This window comes from Gadus chalcogrammus, chromosome 1, assembly GCF_026213295.1.
Source record: "Gadus chalcogrammus isolate NIFS_2021 chromosome 1, NIFS_Gcha_1.0, whole genome shotgun sequence".
NCBI classification, from domain to species: Eukaryota; Metazoa; Chordata; class Actinopteri; order Gadiformes; family Gadidae; genus Gadus; species Gadus chalcogrammus.
The window spans coordinates 12,396,709-12,421,013 of record NC_079412.1 but is presented as its reverse complement, the minus strand read 5'-3'; the positions used below and the strand labels follow the sequence as shown (position 1 = coordinate 12,421,013).

Sequence of the window (24,305 nt, the reverse complement as noted above, 5' to 3'; positions counted from 1 at the left end):
ATCTACGCTCTGCCTCTGTTATGCTGCGTGAGATGAAGGCAACTGGACGCCAGTCCTCTGACGGTAGCTTCTGAGACAGAATCCCTCCGAGCCCAAATGAGGAAGCATCTGCTGCAACTTTTGTGTCTCTGTTCGGGCAGTACGTGTGCAAGGACTGCGGGTGAGCTCAGTTCTCGACGCAACTCCTTGAATGCCCGCTCCTGCACGCTCCCCCAGGCCCAGTCATTGGGCCTGGGGGAATGATACTGCTGTGGGCCATCATACATGTTATTTGTGGTTCTTGCCACCTTTTAGACGCCATAGTTCTAGTACTAGGCTGAGGCTACTTCCACCACGTCTCCCCAACGTGACGTCACGCCGAATGGCGTTAGAAAACACCGTTACTGCCAAAACGCCAAAAAAACTGGACTTTAACACTATTTGAGACCATTTTATAAATGATAGTGCTTTATGTACTCATTAATCAAATGGTTAACCTGCACGTAGGCCTTTAAGTCTTATAAAAGTACAAAAGTAAAAATAACAATGTAATCATATTTGCAGCTATATTTATTTGTAGTAATTATAATTGTAAAAAAAGCACATAACATGTATTAGACTATATTCTGATACGTCTAACTGTGTGACTGGTTGTCTTGAAACCTCTCTGCTGAATTGGCAGGGTTATGTGCAGGCATATTCTAGCAGCGCTGTTGGAAATATGTAGCGTGAAAACATGAAGACAGCACAGTGACCAAGGTGGAGGCTCATCCAGACCTGTGTGTGTGATAAAAAACAGACGCACATATCTGATCCTTTCACTTTCAGTAGAGATCCAATGAAAAAAAGAAGAAATTCAATAAAGAAAAGACAGGAATAAACACCACTGGATTATTAAAATAAAATCATTTCAAATATAAACAAAGCAAATGTAACTGAATAAAGACTTTTGAGGAAATGTTTTTACATTTCGCTTGAAAAGGATATAAAAAACGTAGAAAATATCTCGTAATAGGGGAAGAAAAGAGAGAATCTGAAGAGTGTGCAAAGGAACAAAGCAAGGACTCTGGGTTAATGGTAAAATACCTTTTGAGCAGAGACAGTGAAAAAAGCATTAAAGGCATTCTATGGGGGATCACATCATTCGCACTAGTGCACAGGAGTTCAGAGGGCCAAATATAGATTAGCACTTGACCTTCCAGTGCATTAAAAGTCATTAGCCACAATGCAGAAATCATTTAACAATTGGTGACCATTAACAGAACGCCACGATATAAGTGTTTTTCGCTGAGTGTTTTTTCTTTCACTTCTTAAATAAAGATAAATAGTTTGATTTGAATATGCAATTATACTGCAATTATATTGTAGACAGTGTCGATTGCCTCACTGGAGATAACAAACCAAAAAGTCATGCATACAAATAAATGCATTCAAGTCATTAGTTCATTATGTGTTGTGCCGTCTATTTCTAGCTCATGTTTTAGGAGATAATTGAACTGCACCCGCATGTGTTTTAGCTTGGACTGCTTCCACATTGTACCTCGGTATTAGCTCCATCTGCCCAGATAAGAGGTAGACAGATAGCTCTGTGTCCCCTTTTAAACACTTAACCCCAACAGAGCCCTCATTGTCCGGCCCCCTCAGGCGAGCTGAATGATAGCCGGCAGGGGAACATCCACTCAGCTATTCACAGTCGCCAAGTCACAACTTCTGCACAATGTTCTTTCTCTCTAAAGATCTTCAGGAAATCAAAAGTGTGTGTGTGTGTGTGTGTGTGTGTGTGTGTGTGTGTGTGTGTGTGTGTGTGTGTGTGTGGTGTGTGTGTGTGTGTGTGTGTGTGTGTGTGTGTGTGTGTGTGGTGTGTGAGACTGGGACAAAGATGCAGCTTGTTTGGATGTTCCTCCATTCTTCCATGGAAATTGCAGCTTGAGTGCGTACACAGGAAGAGGTACTGAACCCGGTCTCCTCCCATGCCCTTTGGCACGATTACTCATCACAGCTGGTTAACAGTACCGTCTGCAGACACATTTAATTCAAAGCTAATATCAGACGAAAGTTTAGCTCGCTAAATCGTCCCTGCAGATACTTCCACTTCTCTTGCCTATGGAGCACTGGCTAGGCCATATGTGCGTAATATGTTTTTTTGTGCGTGTGTGTAAGTGTGCTCAAGTGTTCAGGAAAGGGGGAAGGAAGTGCAGAAAGGCAGAGGGAGAGAAAGCGGCGGAAAGAGAGAGATTCTTGGCAGAGGCACAGAGCAGAATCCCAGTTGGAGTTGCCGCTCCTTAATGGAGCCAGTGAAACACAAGGCTTTGGTATGCTAACACTACTGTCGCTTAGCCGCCAGACGCGCGCACACACACACACAGACACACGCACTCTCTCACACACACACACACACACACACACACACACACACACACACACACACACACACACACACACACACCACCACAACACACCACACACACACCACACACCCACACACACACACACACACACACACAGTTCTCGTGTCCGCCCTTTATTAATTCATCGACATCTCCAACCCTGAGTGCTCTGAGGCTTTGATGCTCACAACCAGTGGCACCAGTGCTGGTGTGTGCACACGTGTATCAGCATGCACCCTCTCCCACGCATGGGCCTGGAGCCCTCATATAAAAACTCCATCCCACACTAAGTTGTTTGTCCATTTTTGTCCTTATCCATCAAGTTTACTCACTTTACTCACACTCACATCACTGTGTGATGTTTGAAGCATTTGTTCAGTGGTCCCCGACGTTGGGGTCTCGACCCCACTGGGACTACTCTGATATGTAAATGACGTTGCAGGAGAATGCTGACATAAGTTATAGATATTTAATGATCCATTTTATTCCTGTACACACAAAAGGACTGCCCTCATCATTCATAGCCATGAGCAAATGCGTGAGTACAGCAATTTGATTATGTTCACAAGGATATTGCTATATGGCATAAGTTGATTGGGTAAAAGCTATTTGTGTGCAAGCATAAAAGTCGGGGGATGGGGTCGCAAGCATTTTCAGAGCTAGAAATTACGTCTAGGGCAAAAAAGGATCCATTTCATTGGACAGTCTGTATGTGAATAGTAAGTGTTCTAATTTGAGACCCGAACACATTTTTCCATTACAAAAACAAAAAACATTACGATTCTGAATAGCTAACAAAAACGCTAATTTTAAAACTGGGCTTTGACAACAAACTACAAATTGTGGTTTACAATTGATTTAGCCCACAATTTCAAGAAGGCCTCATCTTTTTTCTGCTGCCTGATTTGCCAGATCTCCCTGCGCCCAAGATATGCATCACTACCAACTAATGCTTAAAAAATATAACGACATCGGTTTTGCCTTTCAGTGAGTTTGCATCCATGACTATATGAAATGAGTGCTGAGCATTCCGCACCATACTGTGGGGTTGAAGGAAGGAAGGAAACCATTACACAAGCTTTCATACATGTCTCTTCAGCCTCCTGTATATTTGTGAAAATATCTCTATGTTGTAATACAATTATCTTATAAAAAATGATTGGCTTACCCAACTGTGCCTACCAATTAATACAAAAAAAAGAGTGCATAACTGTTTCCTTTACCCATGCCTATAGCATATTGGACTATTACTGAGCCTTTCAATGTGCTGAAGGTAGGATATAAGATCTATAATCTGTGGGTTGTTTGTTATCTGCACCTGCTGCTGTATGAGCCAATTTCCAAGCTCCTCTCTGAATGCTCAATGACATGTTTTAACCATGGCATTATCATCACTCCTCCACCGGTGCAGGAATGCAACACTCCTCAATGGTGGAGTAATTTCAGGGGGGGAGCAAAGAGGAAGGGAGCAGGGAGGAAGGGAGAAGGGAGGGAGGAAGGGGCTGTTTCTTTGGGACCGTTTATCTTCAAAATATTCCTCTCTTTGCGACTCTCAAATCTTACCTGCAGCAGCTTTGAAATCCCTGGTCTGCTAAATCCAAACAGGGAAATGTATTGATCAATTTAAAGTTGATTATTTGTATCAAAGCTTTATCAAAGATTGATTAAAAGGAACTCAGTTTACTTTGATAAAAATGTTGTTTAACCATGGCTCTATTTGGTCATCAGATATTTTCCCGTCTTGACTGGGCATGGCAGTAGGACTATATGGTATGTGCGGTTTAATAGACATCAACTGTTTCTAACTGCTGGGCAAGCCTGTGTCATCCCTGATAATATTAAAAATGTAGAATTGAATTGCGCGCTCAAAGCAGGCCACCTTATGACACCTAATAAACAAAGCTGTCTGAATGAGTTGGAACATTCCAGAAGGAGACCCAACAATTTGTGCTGCCAGGTGTTGCTCATAACACTAATTATGACACGTAGAAGCAGAGGATAGCTATTAATTATGGTTTCTCCTACTACAAACACAGGTGTCACTCAATGGTTATATCTATCTATAACAAAATCTATATCGATATCTATATATATATATTATATCTTAACATGGTATGGGGTTGACACATCTAAAACGGTGCTGTGGCAAACACATGTAGACGTTTTGGGGCTCGGTGCACAGGCGTACCTCGTTTTCCTGATGACGCCCACAACAGCAAAGACATGCTGGCGGGCGGGGCGTGACAGCGTTGCGTTTCATATGTTTCTACCGTGGCCAAGAACTTCAATAACTTGGCTGCATGCCCTGCAAGCCATCAAGCACATACAACCCCACCACCGCACACACACACACACACACACACACACACACACACACACACACACACACACACACACACACACACACACACACACACACACACACACACACACACACACACACACACACACACACACACACACACACACACACACACACACACACACACACACACACACACACACACACACACACCACTCACCGCAGCCGAACCACATCTCCGCCTCAGCCCACTTTCAGCCCCGCCCCCGCCGTCCTTTGTCTCTGCTCATCTTTTTTTCTCTTTGATGACTTCTCGTCCTGATCCACTTCTTGTTTGTCGTTTCAGCAGTTTTCCTGTTATCTTCCCCTCAGCCCGCATACTGACGGATAGTTTGTCCCATTCTGCCCCTCACTCTCCAACACCCCCCACCCCCACACCCCCTGCCTTGCTGTATTAACATCCTTCTCCCCATTGTCCCCAAGCTTACCATTCAGCAATAATGGGCTGCACTACAGTCTGTTGTTGTTTTGAGTTGAAAAGAATAGGGTAATATATATTCTATTAATTTTCCTAAATTGTAATTTAGGTTGCTTATATTACAGCGTATGTCGGTATAATATTGTAGAGTTGTAATGAGATAGATGAGAAATGTTTCATTTGCATATCTGCGACTGATAGGCATGATGGATTCTCCGAACCAATCGGGGTAGAGATGCCCTGATTGGTCAGAAATCGATATGAACTCAGGTAGACACAGAGAACTTGAAACAGTCACAGCACATTTCACTTAATAATAGCCTGTGTGGTTGAATATGTACTATTTGTAGTTAGACAAAACTGTTGAAATATTGTAAAGGCAAAAAGTGTAAAACTATTAGCATCAAATATAATAATGTACCAACAGTAAAAGTATTCATTAAGCAGAATGGCCCATTTCAGAACAATATATATTATATTATTGAATTATATACTATTACTATTTATGCATTAATGGGTTCATCACTTTAATGCTGTAAGTGTCACAGGTGGAGCTAATTAATCGTTGCGACGTGGGCCCATTGAGCCAGACTTTATTTGTATATAGTCATATAAACTTGATTATTTTACCTGAAGGTAAAGAATCACCTGAAGGAGTATGCTTCCCCTAGCTGCCACTAAACTAAACCTAACACTAACCCTAACCCTAACACACCTATAACTATAGCATCTTAAACAGGGCTCTTATATATACACCCTTAATGATTCACCCCCTTATCAAAGATTTCCCTTATTCTTCACAAAGGAAAAATTCCCTTCACGTAATCATTAGCTTATAGATAACTCAAAGTCAGAATTCTGAGTCAGAATGGCTTTCAGATCTGATCCTTCCGCATTCTCAGCACTAACTCCATGTGATCACTCTCCAAACCAGTCTACTGTACTCTCTGTAGGGTTTCGACAATCCCGGGCTCTATGATTAACTGTCAGACACTTCTAATCAAAGAGGGATGCTCCCACTGCAAACTATATGCTGATGCTCTGGGAATTCTGCAGCGTCTGCTTCCCGATTATGACAGCATTGGCGATCAGTCGTAAATCACGTTTACGCCTTTTCAGATCGACCATGGATGAGTCTAAACCAAGATACTTATGTGCAGTGAATACAAACAAGCATTAGTTAGCATCTTTTAAGTAGTACGTGCATCATTATTCAACCACAGTCCTTATGAAATGTTGGATTTATTCATCATGCCGACAATGGATATCAGAACTCAAAGTCTTTGTTTTGACCATTTAGTGACGTTAAAGTGTCTACTTCCATGTCTATTGTCATGTCTGCACGGGTGCAACATCATACATTCAAGTCAAAAATAATGCACAGCACTCCAGCTTGTTGGATTACAATACAATTGCCTCCTACCATGCAAATGTGTTTCCACTGTCCCCTGTTGGTGAGTTTGGAAACTAACAAATAAAAAATATGCCTTTGCATGAATGACACAATATGTCAACAGAGAAATAATTTTTCAATTTTATACAAGTGGTAAACAAAGATTTATAAAAATGCATAGCACCAAGTTGACATACAGTATGTTTAAAGGATTGAGTGTGCTTGCCAGTACAAACCCATAGCAGCTTATTAGTTCCATAGCATTCGTGCTGTTGTGTTATTTCAAACGTCTTTAATAGAAACAGTTTAACATTTTAACATAGCATTTGCTTCACATAAGTTAAAATAAAAGTTGAAAACAAATAACGAATGAAAACAAAACATAGACGATCAAAGGAAAACATGACAAATGCCCTATTGAATAAAAACTCCAGTAAAAGCTATACACCCAGCTATACAACCATAGGGTGTCTCTCCCAAATCTGTTTGTGTCTGCCTTCCATTGTCTTCCCCCTCCTATCAATTCACTGAACTGAAACCCAAGACAGCTGGGCAGTCTAGGCCAGGGGGCTTATAGGCATTGGCTTTCACTGGCCCGGCTGATTTGTATCTATGCAGACAGGGTGGAAGAGAGTTGAAGAAAGGCTGTTGAATTCTCTCGAGCCGAAAGAGAAGAAACATGTTTTTTTTGTCCCGCAACAAAGATGCTACTTGTCTCCGTTCTGATTGGACGCCACGTTAGCCGCACAGTCTTTGATCTCGCCCTTTAGCTCGGCGAGCTGTTCCGAGTGGTCGGACAGAGTGCCGCTCACCTGGGCCAGGTAGGAGTCCGAGTGTCTCTCCAGCTCCGCCCGGATCTTCTCCAGGTGCTCCGCCAGCTCTCCCAGGCTGGAACACTGGCCCTCCACCTGGCTCACCCGGCTGTCTACGTCCTTCACCTCTTTCTGAACACCCAGCGTTGAGCTCCTGCACCCCTGAAGCTCCCCGGACAGCCTCCTCCTCAGGGCCACGAGCTCCCCCTTCAGCTGGGCGAGTCGCCTCTCCCCCGCCCCGAAGGCGGTGGCCTGGTGGCCGACCAGCCGGGCGATGCCGAGCATTTGGTTGGACAGCTGGTTCTCCCTCTGCTCCCAGGTCGTGTTGGCGTGACCCACTTCCTTAGCGATGTAGCTCACCGAGTCTCTCAGGCCCTTGAGCGTGCGGTTCACAGAGTTGATGTTGACCTTGAGCAGGGTGATCTCCCCCTGGACCGAGCCCTCCGTCTCCTCCTGGGCGATGCGGAGCAGCAGGTTCCGCAGGGTGCCGTTCAGGCGGTCCAGCTGGTCAGAGTGCGTGTCCAGGCGGCCGCTCACCTTCTTCTCCACCTCCCCGCACTCCTCCTCCGCCTGGGCCCCGCTCACGCCCGCCGCCACCGGGCTGGAGGGCGAGCAGGAGGAGGTGCAGAGGAGCTCCAGGTCTATCAGCTGCTTCTGGAGGCCGTCCAGGTCCCCCTCCACCCTGCGTCGCACCGACTCGATCTCCGTCTCCAGCGCCGGCACCACGTGGCCCTCCAGCAGGGCGGGCGCGGTGGCGTTGCTGAGCTCCTCCACGGCCACAAACACCCTCTCCTCCAGGGTCTTCAGCTTCTCCTCCAGCATGGTCTTGAAGCCGTCCAGACCCCCGGGGACCGCGGCCAGGCCGTCCAGCCCGCCGTCGGTGGCGTTCAGGCGGCCCTCCATGTCCACCAGGCGCGCCTCGATGAGGGTCTCCACGTGGACGCTGTGGTCGCTGAGGGCCGTCTGCAGCTGCCTCTGGGACTCGGTCAGACCCTTGACCGACTCCTCCAGGAGGAGCACGCGACGGGACAGGCTGTTCACCTGCAGGGATAGTTCAGGTCCATATCAATCGGCTTCATCACGGCAGCATTCTTCGATGGCTCATTTAAACATAGCCATTATCGATGCTCGATTATTGCATTTATAATCACTAGTTAGGTTCAACGGTTGAATCTAATGACCTTTATCTCCCTAAAATTAAAAAACATGGGTGTCCTGTAATTTCATACAAATGTTTCCATTGCAGCTTTCCCAAATAATAACAAACAAATGGCAATTTCAAGAATCGTGTCTACACATGTATGCCCCCGGTGGACCTGAGCGGCGTAGCTACCTGTCCGCAGCAGCTCTCGGTGAGAGTGAGACCCTGGATCTGAGCCTGCAGGGTGCCCAGCTCCTCCCTGATGCCCGTCTCCCTGCCGTCCAGGGACTGCTGCATCTGCTCCTGGCCATCCACGTGCTCCCTCTGGCACTGCCTCTGCACCGCCACGATCCTCTCGTCGCAGTGGCTCTCCAGTCCCGTGAGTCGCCTCTCGAAGCCGTCCAGGATGTCGGCGCGCACACCCGCCAACTTGGCGTCCAGGATTTCCTCCAGGAGGACGGAGGCCCTGGACCCCGGGACGGGCCTCCCGCTCGCCGCTTCCATCAGACTCTTGAGCTGGCCGTCGTGTCCGAGAACCATTCCCTGTGGAGGCACGGGAGGAGATCAAACACGGCTCAATCAGCCATCTCCTAGCTTTAACAATGGGAGTTCATTGGTTCCGGTCCGTGTTCTCAACTTTTACAAAATTCATCAGCTTTTTCCAACTTAAATTGAAAGACTTATCAAGGTGCATTTTTTAACTTGTAGATCCCAATAATGAAATAAATAAATTGACTGAATAATATAAAGGTTAAATAAATGTTCAACGTTCATGGTAAATGTATTGAAAAGGATTCTAACATTTCAAAAAGGCTATTAGTTTTATTGTTCACGCTGTTCACAACCAATCAACTGTCTCTATCAGAGTTTATTCATAGCCTAATAAATCATCACACTATCCATTCATGATCTACAAGCCCACAGACCTTTTGAACTAGGTTGAATGAAAAGGATTGATTGATAGAGCCAAAACATAGACATCATTAAACGATCATTACACGATAGCATTACCCCAGTACACAGGCAGCATGTCGCCATACCTGGATCTCCTCCAGGACGTGCGCCTTGGCCCGCAGCTCATTCTTCACCTCTGTGACCCGGCCCTCCAGGTCTCCCAGGCCGGCGAAGCCCTCCACCCCGTCCAGCCGGCCCCCCGTCCCCTCGGGGAACACCCCTAAGCCCACGGAGGAGTCCACCAGCCGGGGGGAGTTGGCGAGGAGGGTGCTGAGGATCTTGGTGGTGTCCTCCCTGAGGGAGGTCCGCATGCGGTCCTCCAGGCTCACCACCATCCCGTTCAGGGTGTCCAGACCCTGGGTCAGGCGCCGCAGGTTGTCCTCCATGCGGTCCAGCCTCTCGCCGCTCACCCCGGACCCCCCAAACCTGCTGCCTGCACAGAGGACACATACAGAAACAGAGGTCAAAGACAGAGACAGAGGTCAAAGACAGAGACAGAGGTCAGAGACCGAGACTGAGTTCAAAGATAGAGACAGAGGTCAAAGACCGAGGTCAAAGACAGAGACAGAGGTCAAAGACAGAGACAGAGACAGAGATCAAAGACAGAGACAGAGGTCAAAGATAGTGACAGAGTTCAAACACAGAGACCGAGGTCAAAGACGGAGACAGAGGTCAAAGACAGAGACAGAGGTCAAATACTGAGACAGGGGTCAAATACAGAAACAGAGGCCAGAGACAGAGACAATGGTCAAAGAAAGAGGCCGAGGTCATGACGGAAACAGAGAACAAAAGGTGAGATGGTGGGCGTTTATTTGGAACGTAGTGACAAGGGTCTAAAATCCAAGCCAAAAGTTGTTGGGTTCAATCACCATTGTCCGCAGCCGACTTGTAGGCATCCCTGGGCAGGATGCATCTTTAAAAAAGGCTTTGCTAAATTGTAAAACTGTAGGAATTTATTACACTGCTATTTCACCAAAATACATTAATGCCCTCCTCCCAGCCAATCAGAATCAGGCATTCTTAAACTAAATAGAATAAATACATTATTATATTGCTACAAAGTAGTTTGTAAGTAATAGGACTGTTTTGAAAGCATCCCTATGTCCTCACCTTGGTTTGGTTTCCCATTGCCATGTATGCTGGGGATGGGCCTGCCTGGCTCTATCTGGCCCTCTCCAGGTTTGTGGTCCTCGGTTGGTCTTGGACCATGGGGGTAGCCCCTCAGACCTGGTCGGTGAGGGGGAACAGCTCCCTTGGATGGGGGCAATGTGCCGTCAGGCAGGGGTGTGGAGCCATCGTGACAGTTTTCACCAGAGAATCCCGGACAACACCTCCACTCTAGCTCAGTAATGGTCTTGTGGCCGACCTTGTATGTGGGCTTGTAAAAGGTCCGGTACCTGCAGAGCACATGGAGAAGGCAACCAGTTAGCCTAAACACACTTTAAGTTTGTATTCATAGTCGTAGCTTTTGTGCATTTATATGGATTCAATAAGAGCTCTGATCCAGGGAGAATAAGTAAAGATGCAATGGGTAGATCCCATTACTTCGGTTAATCCATTGGATTAACTGTAGATTAGAGGGAGATAAAGACACCAAATTCAAACTAGATTTTATATTAAATTAGATAGAAAATCTTCAATTATATAGAAAGTATTTTGGCTTGTGGCTGCGTATCTATCTTGCTTTAGTTATTTTAAACAACAATCAGGTCACAATTCAAACATGCCTATTTCAATACTTATCCATTTATTCCTAGGAAGAAGAAAATAACAGGGATGAAAATGATATAAGTTGTTTGTGTAGGCCTATAGCTTTTACAGGGATAGCAATAATAATAATAATAATAATAAATACAATTTATATAGCGCTTAATATGGTACTCTAAGACGCTTACAATAATTAGTTAATGCAATGCAGCAATGCATTAACGCTGACTCTCCCAGGTTTCACTCTGTTGATAATCACCACCGATAATCACAGATGTTTCCGCAGGGCAAAATCTTTTCCAAAGTAAACACCGTGGACACTAGAGGGCAGCAAATATGCATTGCTTCTTTTTAAAACGCGTAATGAGCTTGGGTTGAAAGGCGCGTACAACATGGTAAGGTAAATCATTGACTCAGAAATGTGTTTCTTAAAAAATGATATCTTAAATGAATTCTGCACAATGAAGTCTTTCTCAATTTAATATACATTTGTATTCAGACATTAGGGTTTTTCTTCACTCTTACATGACCACCGGACACTTCTGACCCCAGATGCACTTGGTGGTGTATTCTGCCTTCACGTAGGTGGCGACTCCGTCCTGCATGGTGCACGTGATGTTCCTCTGGACCACGTAGGCACAGTGGTTTCTGGAAGGAACACGATGAGCAAAGGCACTGTTAGGTATTTTTTTCTGTGGGACATATTAGCTAAAAGAAAACAATGAAAGGTAATTAAATATATCCACCAAACCCTATACGGCGTAAAACTGCCTGGACAAATGATCTCAAACTCAATTGGAAACTCAATGGGCAAACACTTGTGTTCACCCTTCCGCCTGCGTTTAAGATAAAGTACTTGCCCCCCACCACAAAAAAGTAAATATATTTATGAAGGCAGTATAATAAAGATCAAGAAGTTCCAAATTGACATGGTTGGATGGAAAGGCCGAAAACAACAATACCGGGCATTTGTCCAGTGAATAATCAGTGTGAAGCTAATCAGGCTTGATTAGCTGCAGGTGGAGCATCATGACCTCTGGCACCACTGTGTTGTCTGTGGTTAAAACGTGACTTATTTTGCGGCCTTGGTGTTTGTGCCTTTGATTCTCTTGCTTGTCTCTCTCCTCCCTTCATTATTTTCAACGTTTGCACTACTAATGTTGTGTTTGTCGACTTAGTACAAGTACCATCCTTGTGGTTGAATCATTCTGGTTACAGGCCGCTGTAATCGCGCCGTAAGTAACCCAATAAAGGATCTGAGGCCGATCCAACAGCGGTTTGCAATCTGGAAGCGTGAGCTTGTGTGAGCTTGTGCAAAGCCACATAAAGCGTCCCCATTATAACTATTACAGCTCTGTTGTTGCGTCAGACTGGATGGGTGTGTGATGGTGTGTGATGGTGTGTGAGTGCGTGTGTGTTTTTGTGCATGTACGTATTTTTGTGTGTGTTTCTGTATCTAAGTGTGTACTTGTGTGTGTGCAAGCGTGCATGCATGTTGTGTGTGTGTGTGTGTGTGTGTGTGTGTGTGTTTGTGTGTGTGTGTGTGTGTGTGTGTGTGTGTGTGTGTGTGTGTGTGTGTGTGTGTGTGTGTGTGTGTGTGTGTGTGCATGCATGTGTGTGTGTGTGTGCGTTTGTTCTTTGTGGATTTGGGTGTGCGGTGTATGCGCATGCCCCTGTGTCTCTTTCACACATGTTCTCCCTTCTTTTGCCAGTGCAGTCATAGCAACTGGTAAATGTTCCGTGGCCCTGTGTGCAGCCCAGGGAACGCACTGCGCTGTGCTCTTTAGACTTACATGTGAAGCATTTCTCCCATTCGGAGGGGAGGGTCCCCTAACACATTCAGCACTTAGCAGTACTCCACAGCTGTTACAGCACAAACAGGAGTGTTTCAATAGAGGAGTGTGGGGTGGGGGGCGGCCAATATGCCAACTCAACAGGTTCTAAGGGCTAGCAGATAGGGCAGTCCGTCTGTGTGTGTGTGTGTATGTGTGTGTGTGTGTGTGTGTGTGTGTGTGTGTGTGTGTGTGTGTGTGGGCAGGCATGTGATCTTATTTGTGTGTGTGTTTGTGTGTGTGTGTGTGTGTGTGTGTGTGTGTGTGTGTGTGTGTGTGTGTGTGTGTGTGTGTGTGTGTGTGTGTGTGTGTGTGTGTGTGTGTGTGTAGGAAGGCATATGATCTTATTTGTGTGTGTTTGTGGGGGTGTTTGTGTGTCTGAGTGCAAGTCCGTGCCCGTGTGTGTGTGTGTGTGTGTGTGTGTGTGTGTGTGTGTGTGTGTGTGTGTGTGTGTGTGCATCAGTGTGCGTGCATCTGTGTGCATGCATGTGTGTGTCTGCGCGTGCATGTTTGTGTGCATGTGTGTACGCAGGTTGTTGACACATGTTAATACGGGCTGGAAGCAGCGGCAGCGGTCGGTCTGACTGAACTCTTTCATACCAGACTGACAACCTGTTGCCAAATCATGTGCTCGTAAGTGGTAAGCCAGAATGTGGTGACTTGATGTGGTATTATTGGATGTTTTTAAAGTACTCAAGCATGACACATGTCACGTTTTGGTGAAGTGAACTTCACTTGAAAAATAAACACCACACAGAAGGGGCTGGGGGGTGGGGTGGGTCGGGGGGTGGGGGGGGGGGGGCTGGGGGGTGGGGTGGGTCGGGGGGTGGGGGGGGGGGGGCTTGGGGTGGCAAAGGGCGAAGGTTAACTCAATGTTATTCAGTGAATATCTTCATTCCTGTGAAGCGTTGGTCGACGAGCGTCTAGTGAATCTAGATTTAATAGCTTCTTTCCAAAGCATAAAACACAGGTAGTGGCTCAATGTGTTTGCACCGTGCGACTACCAGACCAGACACATTCAGGCACCTGTCTGAGAGCTGATGGAGAGCAAGCTGTGTGTGTGTCTGACACTGACATGACCAGCAGAGTCAAAACTGATCCCTTTTGTTTGACAGGTGCACATCTGGGAAGAGCTTTTGACCTTCAGACCAACAGAATGCCACGCATGCATGCATGCACGCACAAACACACACACGCACTTGCACGCACACACACACACACATAGACACACACATACCAGAAGCAGACAGCATGGTGTGCAGGAATCCAGATGTACCAAAAAAAATGCTCCTCTCCCACTCTTAATATTTCTACATTTCTTCTTTTCACTCCCTTTTGCACCTAGACACTTAATGCTCCACTCCATCATGCTATCTTAGCACGCTTTTATCACTCAAACCTGGGGGAACAGGTTTGTTTCACTTTTCTTTTGCTTCATATTTGCTTACACCAATCGTGTTGCTGGAGGAGGGGATCTATAAGGGACTAATTGACAATCAGAAACTCTGTCAGCAATAGTTATCTGTCTGTAAAGGTATTAAATCAACACTGACAGTATCGACCGGTCACTGTAACTAATAAAATGCCGTGGCATTATTAAAGTCCACTTGAGAAAGCTTCATCCACTTGCGCAAATGAGTTTTCATCAGTAGAAAGGAAACAAATAACAAAGCGTAATTCCGCCCCTTGCAGTTTCTGGGTTCGGGTCCAGGCTCTGTGCCGTCTCTGACCACAAGTTCTGCTATAACATATTAGGAGTGCTGGAGCTGAGATTAAGCACACAGAGCCCTTGCTGCTTTAGCAGTGAGAGTGTTTTGATGAACCCTCTCTCTCTGTATGCTACAGACTGGGGTCTGGGGCTGCCAGGGGTCAGGTGCTGTGCACTGGCAGAATAGGAGTCTAAGAGAACTGAATGAGACACAGACATACTTGGATGGTTGTGATGAGCTGTAGGCAAGGCGCAACCTATGGTTGAATTGTGTGGCCTAGTAGATGCATTCACAAGTGTATTCAGTATGCATGCACACACAAGCATGCACAACTGAGTACACGTACACACAGACTCACACAGACAAACACACACAAATAAGCATGTTTACATGCACAAACACACATTCACAAACAAACACAAATGCATTCTGACACACACTGCTTTCACATTTGAAACAGATTGTTTTGAATGCTTTGAAATATGATTTTTATAGTGACAAGCATTTCCACATGCGAGTTTGATCACTCCAGCAGCACAGCTGCACACTATGAGGGTTGTGGAAACCAACACCAAAGTACAGCTTCTAGCTTGAATTAGCTCAATGATGGAGGACACACACAGAAAATATTTCCAGGAGCACGTGGGCCTCACTGACAGAGATCCCACCGCATCAGAGGTCAGCTTCACAGCATGGCAAGGGCAGACATCTGAAACTATCTGTAAGGGCATTAAGTGGTCACATGCAACCAAGAGAAAGGAACAGAGACATTAATAACAGTTGCTTAGGTGTTCTTTCTCTCCCTGTCTCTCTCTGCCTCACTTGTGCTGTGTGTGTGTGTGTGTGTGTGTGTGTGTGTGTGTGTGTGTGTGTGTGTGTGTGTGTGTGTGTGTGTGTGTGTGTGTGTGTGTGTGTGTGTGTGTGTGTGTGTGTGTGTGTTTGTGTATGTGCAAATGTGTGCGTATCTGAACATTTGCGTTATTGTAAACAATAATGTATGCATGTGAGGGCTCAAGGTCTTGGCGTGCACGTAACCAGATTACTCATCGTTCTGTCTGTTATTGGGTTGTGCTGTATATCCACAGTGGGGGCTTATGGTGAGGTCACCTGTGGCTAGCCTGGCACTCCCTAGCTAGCCTGCGATGGAAGGTGCTCATGGTAACCCCTAAAGGAATATAGATGATCGATGGTCACGTTCCTGCACTGACACCCGTCTTCACCGGTGATATTTCATTCCATTCCGGTGATATTCAACACGCCGGCGGGAAAGGAAAAAATAAAAGGCAGGGAAATGTAGTTTTTATGCGTTAGTCACACCTCATCTGTCAAGATGCAACTGGTTTAGGTTAGGTCTGTTGGGGTAGGGTGTTGCTCATCTCTCAGATCGGGTCTGTAGCTCGGGCTGTGACGAAACCACAGAGAACAGTGCAGTTCCAGTACAAACAAGATAGATAAAGGTACATGCAATCAATGAATACATCAACATATATATACATTTTTGTATACGTTCCTAGCCTGTGTCATCAGTCATTTATAATCTGCTTTTCATAATCTGGTGCTCTGAGATTGGAATTAAACTTGTTTTTGGGTATCAGAAAGCCACTAAACAAATTTTAGTAGTCTTTCAACAACCGTTAATATTATTTTTACAATGCACTTGGAAAAAAAAGAAACGGCTGAGCAAAACATGAGCCCACCCTAGCCTCCCGGCAACGCCCACCTTTGTCACCCATCAAGGTAAATAAACTCAGTCCTTGTTCAGAGTGAGTAATGCCACCCCCCCCCTTCATAACACTAGGGCTCTCCATGCCAGAAGCCTGTCTCCAGACCGTGTCATTTTTTAACTCCAGGTCTGGTCCCTCTGTAAATATTTCCAGTATAAAGTTTCACTTCAGAAATCCCAGCACAGGGTTCCCTCCTGGGAACAGCAGCATTCCCATCTCAAGATGCTCACATGGAGCGCTTTAGCACATAATATTGTTGCTTCTGGACCCGCCCTTTGCTGCTAGTGTCAAAACCAAATGCCCCACTCTCTCGTAGCGTTGGACCATCCTGTTGTATTTGTCTTATGTTAGTTGTTTGGATCCTTATATCATTTCATGGCCTTTCTTACACGTGTTCATGATGTTTCTGTCGTCACAATTTGCTCCCTTATAGTACTGCTTTGTCCTGCGTTGCGATTGGTGCTTTTGACGCTCTGGACCATGAAGCCCCGCCCCCCTTCACTCCTGCCCAGCTGGTCACCTGCGAGTTCAAGACTGTTTGATCCCAGACCCGATACCGCCGGCCCGGACAGATTTATGACCGGGGGGGCGTCCCTTAAGGTGGACCGTGGAATCCATAACAGGTCATTTGACATAGCAACGTCATTTCTGTGGGCTAATAAATCTCCCAGGAGGCTCGCCGTTTCCTTCTATGGGTTTTTAATGAAACTCTATTTCTCTCCAACTGGCAGGTCTCACGAGTCCCGGGGTGCGAGGTTGATTGACACTGTTGTTACTGCTAATTAACCGGGCAGTGATACTCCCAGCCCTAGGACCCAGGACCCAGAGGGATCATTCTGACAGGTGGAGGCACGAGGTCAACTTAGAGCCAGCCACGGCTATAGCTATAGGCTTTAAGGTTGAACACCATATTTTGGGATTGAAACACCTGATGATGAACTTAGATCACTTGGATAGGAAACCCTGCCCTGTTGTGAGAGGAATAGAGTAGATCAGACGTTGTATCTGTCGTTCAGCCGATATAGTCATGTCCATTCTCTGTCGTCATGTTTTCTTCAGGAGTATGCTAAGAAGCAAAACTGCCAGTAGTAAAACCATTCCAATAACTTTGTTATAATCCTCTGGCATTTCCTGAGGTAAGAAATCTGCTCCGGGTAAGAAGTTCTGAAGGATTTTTTAAGAAACTGTAATACCAGTATTAAGTCAAGGAAATGCCAGGCTACTTATAATCGGGATCTAGCCGTCCTACTTAATTACTCTAAAGTCTGATTTGGAGGCTAATAACTGACTTTCAAAAAAATTTGACTGTCAGTTCCATTTAGCTGTTTTCACCAACTAAATGAGTGAGGTTTGAAACTCGTGAAACCAAACTCAGAGTCAAAGGCCGGATACTTTGAAGTAGGATCCAAAAGAGAAGTAAGGGCTAAGAGAGGGGAGCAAGAGCCTTAGATCTGGAACAGAAGAGCAGCCGTCGTCGACGTCAGCCTGTCGTGACCCTGAGCAGAAGATCGGCTGCTTGCTCTCCTTCCATCATGACCCACTTGATCTCCGCCAACCCCGTCACCTTTACCCCCCTTGACCTGTGTCCAATTCATCAAGCCGTAGAAGCCGTTCAGAAAATGTTTTGTTTTGGCTAGGAGCATCAATATATTGGGTCGCAGGAAAACAAACCGAATATACTAAGAATGCAAACAAAAACAGCACAAGTAACTTAAACATGGCATGTGGATTTTTAGATGGGTTTTAACTGCAGATCGGGTAGAAGTTGTAAGTTCATTGGCATTTTGTACATGATGAGATGTCACGGTGGCTGAATGCAACATTGAACTTGACTTGACTGTGACTACAATATGCCATATGCCATCGCTGAATATCAGACAAAACAATAATAGACAAATGTTGAGAGTAACACAACACAACAGCTGTGGAATTGTAAATAGAATAGGGTGGATAAAGAGTGGGTGGCTTGTTATTTCCACTGACACTGTGTGATCGGTATGTCATCGTTAGGTTTCACACGCTTGTAAATGAGTACAAACACACACACATAAACACACACGCATACACAAACACACACACACACACAAACACACAGACACAAACACACAGATCATCAAGAAACACAACTGGGAGTGCACAAAGTAAAAGTAGCGAGTCATGCACACCCCTCAACACACATGCACACCCAGAAAGAGAACTGAAAAACCCAGAGCAAGCGAGTGCACATGCAAGCAAAGCACAAAAACAAACACACTCTCCTCCACACACGTTTTGGCACACGTGCGATCGTGCGCTTTCTATTTCCACTGAGCAGGCAGACCAACAACTGAGCTCATGTGTCGTGCACTGCTGTGTGTGAACAGACCTCCCCCCCTTAGGGGCTAGCTATGTCCAGCATGGGTCAAGTCACCTCACACAAACACTACTGTGGGGGTGACCTCAAACATGATGTCTCATGGAAGAATGTTATGACTAACCCCCCCCCCCCCCCAAACACACACACACACACACACACACACACACACACACACACACACACACACACACACACACACACACACACACACACACACACACACACACACACACACACACACACACACTGTCCACAAACTCCTATTCCCTCTCTCTCCTCTCCCCTCTCTAAATATGAAAGAATATGTTTTACTATAGATGGTTGAAGCCTGCTGGTTGCCGACATGGAATAGAGAGTAACCCTAGAAGATGGACTGCATGGGGGCTGCTTTGACCTTGGGGGATCGTCTGAGAGGTAGCCATTAAGGCACATAGGTGTATTGGGGTGTGTGTGTGTTTGTGTGTGTGTGTGTGTGTGTGTGTGTGTGTATTTCTGTGTGTATATTTGTCCATTTGTGTGTGTGTGTGTAAACACAAACGTGTGTGTGTGTGTTTGTTTGTATTTGTGTGTGTGTGTGTGTCTGTATGTGTATGTATTTGTGTGCGTGTGTGTGTGTCTCTGTGTGTGTATATTTGTATGTATTTCTGTGTTTGTGTGTGTTTGTGTGTGCGTGTGTGTGTGGTGTTCTGGTATTAATAGATGTGTTGGCGCCAATGTCGCCAAGGTAAACAGTCTCGTGCCAGACTGTCACATGCTGCCCACATACATTCATCTTCATGCGACACGTAGCATCCACATTAACACCTCCAAGGGAGGAATATAAGTCTATATATATAGCGCTTAAGACGCAGAGTGATAAACGGTGATGACTGAGTATGCAAAAGTGAATGAGGGGGGATCAGAGAAGAATAGTTATAATGTTAGTTCAGGTCATAGATATTTAGGAAATGTTTACCATGAAGGACTTCGCTTTAAATCAAAGATTGTTGTGGTGATGTATAGAGGATGTTAACAATAGATACAATACAATAATTACAACAATAGAAAAATGTGATTGAGAAATTGGAAAGAAATTGGCTTTGGGCGATCTGGCTGATAAAACTATTATTCAAACATTGAGTTGACATTTTTATCATTTTTCATGAATGAGTCGGTAGGGGTTAGGCATCTTGCTGAATGATGGACCTCAAACATTAGGGATTTAACCCAGAACCATTGGGTAGGAGTAGATGTCTCTCTAACATCACAGGTCTGGGGTCCTACTATCACAGGTCTGGGGGTCGTACCACTACAGGTCTGGGGTCGTACCACTACTGGTCTAGGGGTCGTACCACTACAGGTCTGGGGGTTGTACCACTACAAGTCTGGGGTTCCATCACTACAGGTCTGGGGGTCGTACCACTACAGGTCTGGGGTTCTACCATTACAGGTCTTAGGTCCGAGCATTACAGATCTGAGGTCCTACATGCAAGGCAGAGCTGGGTCGTGGAGAGTCTGCGACCCAGCAGACCAAAGCCATTCTCTGGTGGGGGAGGGCAAGCAAAGAGAGTCATGGGATGGAAAAGTGACATGAACCCGACGGCTCTGATGGGCCAAATATCACTCACCACCCTCAGGGCAAAAATAATCTCTGCAAATACGAGTCTCTGTTTCATCACGTAGCTTCACGACTTAATAATACATCGCATTGTGATTCCTCCTCTGCTTATTTGGTTTAACTGTCACGTAATAGCGATAGTGTTTTCATTGGGCTGGATTCACTGATTAAAATGGAAAAATATGTACATTTGAAGCCATTGTTGCTATTGGCTGAAAACTGAATTGATCAATCTTTGCCCAGGACCCTGACGTCTGCCAATGGACTGTTGCTTTTACGTAGCTGGTGAGTTGCACCACTCCCTTCTGGGCCAGGGGTACCCGCTTGCTCTGTAAGTCTGCTGAACGTCTGTCTTTAACTCAGTCCCACACACACACACTCTCGCACACACATCACATCACATCTCAGATCAATATTCCTGTCGCCAGATCTGCACCCCCTTCACCCCTTCCCTCCCCTGTAGCACGAAGCCCACAAGGATGGCTTTGTTTTCAACCATGCCCTGTGGCATTGTCGCGGCGCTACAGGCTAATGTTTACCCTGGACCGCAGATGGTTTAAAGTGTGAACCGCAGCGCGGGGCCGCTGGTGTCGGGGGCCAGAGGAAAAACAGAGAGGCACTTCACGACTCGCTGAGTGAACCCCGGCTAGAACGGCTAACCAAAGCCATACTCTCGTAATCGGCCAGTGACATGTGCTGCCCGTGGGAGGGATACAGTGCAGAGGCGGGGGTCCCCGATCGCAATACCCCAGCACTCAGAGGACTCACTTGGAAGCCCGGGGTAAAAAAAAATGCGAAACACATATATTTCTATTGGCAGAGAAATGAACCCCCCCCCCCTCTCCCCCCCCCCCCCTCTCCCCACTCTGTGACAGCCTCAGACCCCAGACGACCAGGCTCTCGGACACTTACTTGTGACGCGTCATGGGCTTGTTGGGTATGAGCTGGGGGTTGACGCCAGCCTTGAACAGGTTGAATCGGTTTCCATAGAAGGGGTTGACATGGCCTCCGTAATACGTCCCTTTGCCGTCCACCGCGGCCAGCCACGCCGTGAGGAGCACCGCGGGTAAGAGCGCCACCAGACGTCCCATCTCGGCCCCTGGTTTGGTTTAGTTTCACTTTGTGCCCGACGAACAGCAGCTTTTGGTTTTTAAAGTCCTCAAGCTAGAAAATCGACAAGGAGTGTGTGGGTGCCGTGGCGGGCTGGACGCAGGGACGTGTTGGAGGGGTCCCGCCGTGTGTGCGGAGCGGTCCTGTTGTTCAGCAGGCCCGGGGGGATGCGTGGAGCCCAAACAGCTGGAGGATCTGCAGCATCTCGCCCCGAACGTCTTCAGCTCTCGCTCTCCGGCAGCACACTCAAGTGCACAGTGAGAGAGAGAGAGAGGGGAGAACTATCCAAGGAAGGGAAAAAAAAGGGTGGGGGAAAAAAAAGGCATGAGGGGCAAGGAACACACAACACAAAGGTGTGCTGGAGGAGGCGGGGGAGGAGGTCGGGGGTGGGGGGGGGGGGGCAGAGAGAGAGAGAGAGGAGAGAGAGAGAGAGAGAGAGAGAGGAGAGAGAGGACCAGATGAGGGGGGGGAAAAAGGAAATACAGGGCTGGTGTGCGTGTGTTTATGTGTGAGTGTGTGTGTGTGTGAGTGAGTGAGAGTGTGAGTTTTAGAACCAAACACACTTCAGTAACACGTGTGTGTGTGTGTGTGTACGTGTGTGCGTGTGTGTGTTTGTGTGTGTGTGCGTATTTGTGTGTTGCAGTGTGCGTGAACGTGTGAGTATGTGTATGTGTGTGTGTGTGTATGTATGTCTAAGAACTGGTGACTAGGCTAAGCCCCCCAAGTTCTGTGCACTGTGTATGTGAGTGTTTCGGTGTGTGTGTGGGTGTGTGTGTGTGTGTGTGTGTGTGTGTGTGTGTGCTTGTCTGTGTGTAAGTGAGAGAGAGAGAGAGCGAGAGAGGGAGAGGGAGAGAAAGTAGCCTGCTACCCCACACTGCCTCTGAAGGGGCCGGCAGACAGACAGCCCCCATTTACATATCCCACCCCAACTCAGCTCAGACTGCGCTGCATACAGGGGGACAGCCCATAATGTGTCTTTCGCTCAAGTCCTCTCTCTCTGAAACACACACAGAATTGCATACACATGAAAAGGCTTCTGGTTGTTACCAACAGATCGACCCCATCATAATCTCTGTCTCACATCACTCTCTTATCTCTCTCTTTCCCTCCGTCTCTCGCTGCGTCACATTCCCTCGCTCCCGCTCGCACTCTCCACTCATGTGTTGCCTACCTTCAATCAGTCGGCTCGCCGCAGGCCTCTCAGAAATGTTTTTGACTATTTTCAGTTTGTAAGGGGAGCAGCTGTACATCAAAACGGGGGGTGCGGGCGGTTTCCAGTGTGCAGTGCCGTGTGCAGGGCTCTGGCGTGCCCAGCTCAGACGACACCGCTCCAGAGACAATGGACCACCTCCTCGCCACAGTCCCTCATTAGAATTCCAGACCAAGGCTTCAGTTTATATCTACCCCCCCCCCCCCCCCCCCCCTCCTGTCCCTGTCCCCCAACTACTAACTGCCAAACTATTCCAAATATTCAGAAAATTGTCAAGAGGAGAAAATGAATACAGTAATGGAATAGATTTGTTTGAACTCTTACTTTGCCCATGAGGAGAGTAGTTCACTCAAATGTGTGTATAAACACAAAGCCTATTTCAGCCTATTCATACTATTCAAAAACGTTTTCTACTTTAAAAACGGCACTAAAATGTCTAGTTGTTTGCAACTGCAGCCATTAAAACGGCTCATCTTTGAATATTCAGTGTGTTTGTGTGTGTGTGTGTGTGTGTGTGTGTGTGTGTGTGTGTGTGTATGCATGCGTCTGTGTCTGCGTGTTTGTGTTTGTGTGTGTGCATGCGTGTGTGTGTGTGTGTTTGTGTGTGTGTGTGTGTGTGTGTGTGTGTGTGTGTGTGTATGCATGTGTGCATGTGTGCGTGTGTGTGTGTGTGTGTGTGTGTGTGTGTGTGTGTGTGTGTGTGTGTGTGTGTGTGTGTGTGTGTGTGTGTGCTTGTGTTTGTCTTCATGGGACAGTGGGGCCCAGACAGTGGTTTGCAGAGACACAGTTGTCTCAAGGACCCTCTTTGTTTGGCCGGCTGCCCTAAGATGTCTCTTCTCACCTGGGTGTTGACTGACCCCCGTTTGCCCCCACTGTTGACTCTTCATTTACCGGTCATTGTGAAAGGAAAACACACAGCGGGCCCCTGAATACACAGCACACACGCAAACAACAGGGAAGATGCCTGAAATGTCCCAGACTGCTTCACAGGAGCGATGGCAAAGGTTTCAAATGCACAGGGCTGGGGAGGCTCCCACGAAATACCATCATACACACTTGGTTGAACTGCTTTCCTCTGTAACCTGTTAACTTATACACAACACAGTCTTTCAATGGCTGCTGGCGTTTCAGAAGAAGTATTGTTTTATTCAGTGATGGATACCATACAAAAGCACAGGAACAGGCTAAACTGAGGCATTTCCGAGATGATTTTTGATTTTGTTTCTTTCAGAGAAAACAATCATTATTTTAAAAAAATACAGAGATCTAATCATGTCTACATCCATGCTGACAAGGCCAGAGGCTAACAAGTTCCAAAAGGAGGATATTGAGAAGGAAACTGGAAGAGCTATAAATGTTAGTGATGATCTTATAGGTTTCTGTCTCCTAACACTAATTTTGCCATGCCAAGTCTCTTTATCTTTATGGTATTAGTACAACATCTGTGAAGAATTACAGATTAACATTGTTCTTATCATAGGTAGATCACTATCATATATTCAACAGAAATATATTCAACAGAAAATAAACGCTTTTCTGCGCTGAATATATCTGGCCCTTGAGATTGTCCTCCTGACACAAGTCAGTGTCATGTATCCCAAACCGTAAAACTTC

At 46.3% G+C, this 24,305-nt stretch overlaps 1 protein-coding gene across 1 annotated transcript; it reads right to left on the bottom strand.

Annotated features, from left to right (window-relative positions):
• Positions 1 to 6,102: 6,102 nt before the first annotated feature.
• LOC130382343 (EMILIN-3) lies at positions 6,103 to 22,686 on the bottom strand. The gene is made up of 7 exons (XM_056590031.1): positions 22,653 to 22,686; positions 21,284 to 21,762; positions 11,679 to 11,801; positions 10,557 to 10,843; positions 9,533 to 9,879; positions 8,685 to 9,035; positions 6,103 to 8,392 (listed from the first exon to the last, which is right to left on the bottom strand). Exons 2-7 carry the CDS (start codon positions 21,460 to 21,462, stop codon positions 7,247 to 7,249), a joined length of 2,433 nt encoding a protein of 810 aa, XP_056446006.1. The 5' UTR covers positions 21,463 to 21,762; positions 22,653 to 22,686; the 3' UTR covers positions 6,103 to 7,246.
• Between the last annotated feature and the right edge of the window lie 1,619 nt (positions 22,687 to 24,305).

What these genes read in the sequence shown, in the direction of transcription:
- LOC130382343 (XM_056590031.1), bottom strand. Translation starts at nt 21,462, where the DNA reads ATGGGACGTCTGGTGGCGCTCTTACCCGCGGTGCTCCTCACGGCGTGG. An exon ending in CAGAAGTGTCCGGTGGTCAT is followed by an intron (nt 10,844 to 11,678) that starts GTAAGAGTGAAG and finishes TGTGCTCTGCAG; the next exon opens with GTACCGGACCTTTTACAAGC. An exon ending in CAATGGGAAACCAAACCAAG is followed by an intron (nt 9,880 to 10,556) that starts GTGAGGACATAG and finishes TCCTCTGTGCAG; the next exon opens with GCAGCAGGTTTGGGGGGTCC.